This window comes from Alosa pseudoharengus, unplaced genomic scaffold (assembly GCF_046254945.1).
Source record: "Alosa pseudoharengus isolate Yale_2024_CS ecotype anadromous, Long Island Sound unplaced genomic scaffold, YU_APseudo_1.1 YU_APseudo_1.1_scf_14, whole genome shotgun sequence".
NCBI classification, from domain to species: domain Eukaryota; kingdom Metazoa; phylum Chordata; class Actinopteri; order Clupeiformes; family Clupeidae; genus Alosa; species Alosa pseudoharengus.
Genome location: NW_027468609.1, coordinates 17,604,439 through 17,606,938, shown reverse-complemented (window position 1 = coordinate 17,606,938; position 2,500 = coordinate 17,604,439). Strand labels below are relative to the sequence as shown.

The window sequence follows — 2,500 nt, the reverse complement described above, 5'->3', positions numbered from 1 at the left end:
TGTGTCTGTGTGTGTGGGTGTGTGTGTGTGTCCAGGCGCCCAGGCGCTCTCCTCACCCTGAAGAAGGTGCATAACCGATATGGGTCGGTGTTGGTTTTTAAATGCTTGCAGCCCAATAAAATATATATTTTTTCTATTACAATCCGCTTGAGTTTCTGGATCAGGATTTTGTTAAGCCAAAAACTTTTTTGGACATAATTATTCCGTGCCTTTCTTAAATTACACAGTGAAATCATGTTGAAATCTCTCTCGTTTCTGTTTTCTGTCTTTATCTCTTTCACTCTTTCGCTTTAAAATATAATTTTCTTTCTCTTTTTTGTCTATTTGTTTCACTCCTTCTCTTTAAAACTCTTTCTTTGTGCTCCCTTCTTTTTACAATTAGGCTTTCCTTCGTCTTTCTTTTGTGCCTTTCGCTCTCTATATTAAGTGGAGGTGAAAGTCCAAAGGTCAAAGTTTGTATTTTTTACTCTTTTTCATGTCTACATTCAATCTCTCTATCCTTCTTTCACTCTTTTTCATGTCTACATTCAGTCTCTATCCTTCTTTCACTCTTTTTCATGTCTACATTCAGTCTCTATCCTTCTTTCACTCTTTTTCATGTCTACATTCAGTCTCTATCCTTCTTTCACTCTTTTTCATGTCTACATTCAGTCTCTATCCTTCTTTCACTCTTTTTCATGTCTACATTCAGTCTCTATCCTTCTTTCACTCTTTTTCATGTCTACATTCAGTCTCTATCCTTCTTTCAGTTTTTTCCATGTCTACATTCAGTCTCTATCCTTCTTTCAGTTTTTTCCATGTCTACATTCAGTCTCTATCCTTCTTTCAGTTTTTTCCATGTCTACATTCAGTCTCTATCCTTCTTTCAGTTTTTTCCATGTCTACATTCAGTCTCTATCTTTCACTCTTTTTCATGTCTACATTCGATCTCTCTATCTTTCTTTCACTCTTTTTCATGTCTACATTCGATCTCTCTATCTTTATTTTACTCTTTTTCTCTCTAAACACAGAGAGAAAAAGAGGAGTTTTTTCTTCTCTTTTCTTTGTTTTACTTTGTGTCTGAAGGGGATACAGAAAAGCTTTTTAAAATCTTTCATTCCTCGTTTTACTCATCTGCCTCTCCTTGACTTTGTCTGTGGAGGTGTGTATGTGTGTACACATTTTGGAGGTGTGTATGTGTGTACACATTTTGGAGGTGTGTGTGTGTGTAAGAGAAGATTGACATGGATCTAATTTTATTTATCTCATGACATGATCACATGAAAATATGTAAAAATAGATTTTACTGGAAAATATTTATTGAATGCAGCATTGATATTATATTATTCCCTGAATTGAGTTCAAACACAGCAATAGATTGATCTATGCAACTTTACAAAAAACAAGCCGTGTATTCGTGTATGCTTCTGTATATTGTCTATAGTTTCATATAGTCAATAATATATTTTATATAACAACTCCGAGTTATGTATCTTGTCTCTACAATTTTTTCCCTTGATTATGTCACATACTGTATATATGTTACCTCAAACATAAAAATCAGACATGCATCAGTGGAGAGAACTAATAAATAACATCAGAAATAATTATACTTGAAATATTTATATCAACACACAAATAATGGGCTCCTTTCTGTACAGGGAAAACAATCTAAAAAACATCAGTAGAAACCAAGCACTTTACGGGAGAGAAATCGCACACACGTGTGTGAGCCGTGCTTTTGTGTCCGCAGGGAAGAGTGACCCTTTCTGTGTGGTGGAGCTGTGTAATGACCGGCTGCAGACTCACACCGTCTACAAAAACCTCAACCCGGAGTGGAACAAGGTCTTCACTTTGTGAGTCACTCTCCGTTTGTCTCGTCTGTCACAAAAACCTGATCCAGTCTGCGGCTCACTGTCCTGTCTACAGTGTCCTGTCACCAAAGAGCAACTGACCAGAAAAATCTGATTCTAATGTATTAAATATCCTCTTGACCACGAAGAACAGTGTTATTTGGTAGTGATTTGGTAGTTTGTTGTGATTAGGTAGTTTTGATTGACTCTTGATAGTACACTGTGTTTGAAACGAGCACTGTAAGATTTTACTTACTAAATGTAATTCTGCCCCCCCCGCCTCTTTCTCTTTCTTTTCCTCTCTCTCTCTCTGTGTGTGTGTGTGTGTGTGTGTGTGTGTGCGTGTGCGTGTGTTCAGTAATGTAAAAGACATCCATTCTTTGCTAGAAGTTTCAGTATATGATGAAGACCGCGATCGCAGTGCAGATTTCCTGGGCAAAGTGGCCATTCCTCTGCTGAGTGTAAGTTACACACACACACACACACACACACACACACACACTCCCATTAATGCTTTTATGTGGATCTTAAAAAAGGGTAAGAATTACAAAACCAAACACTGATGGAAGTATGTTACAGGTTTAGACAGGTCTGATCAAACACAGAGTGCTTTGTGCTATTTAGTCTGCACTGGTGGTTATGGGTAGACATGGCATCGGTGTCTCCAA

General features: G+C 37.3%; 1 protein-coding gene across 2 annotated transcripts in view; it reads left to right on the top strand.

The window, feature by feature from the left end:
- Positions 1–2,500, top strand: part of mctp1b (multiple C2 domains, transmembrane 1b) — a 55,448-nt gene that overhangs the window by 31,951 nt on the left and 20,997 nt on the right. For both annotated transcript variants that reach the window (XM_076284007.1, XM_076284006.1), the window contains 2 exons: positions 1,733–1,835; positions 2,191–2,293. In XM_076284007.1, the coding sequence (XP_076140122.1) occupies positions 1,733–1,835; positions 2,191–2,293 (206 nt within the window). The remainder of the gene's footprint in view (positions 1–1,732; positions 1,836–2,190; positions 2,294–2,500) is intronic.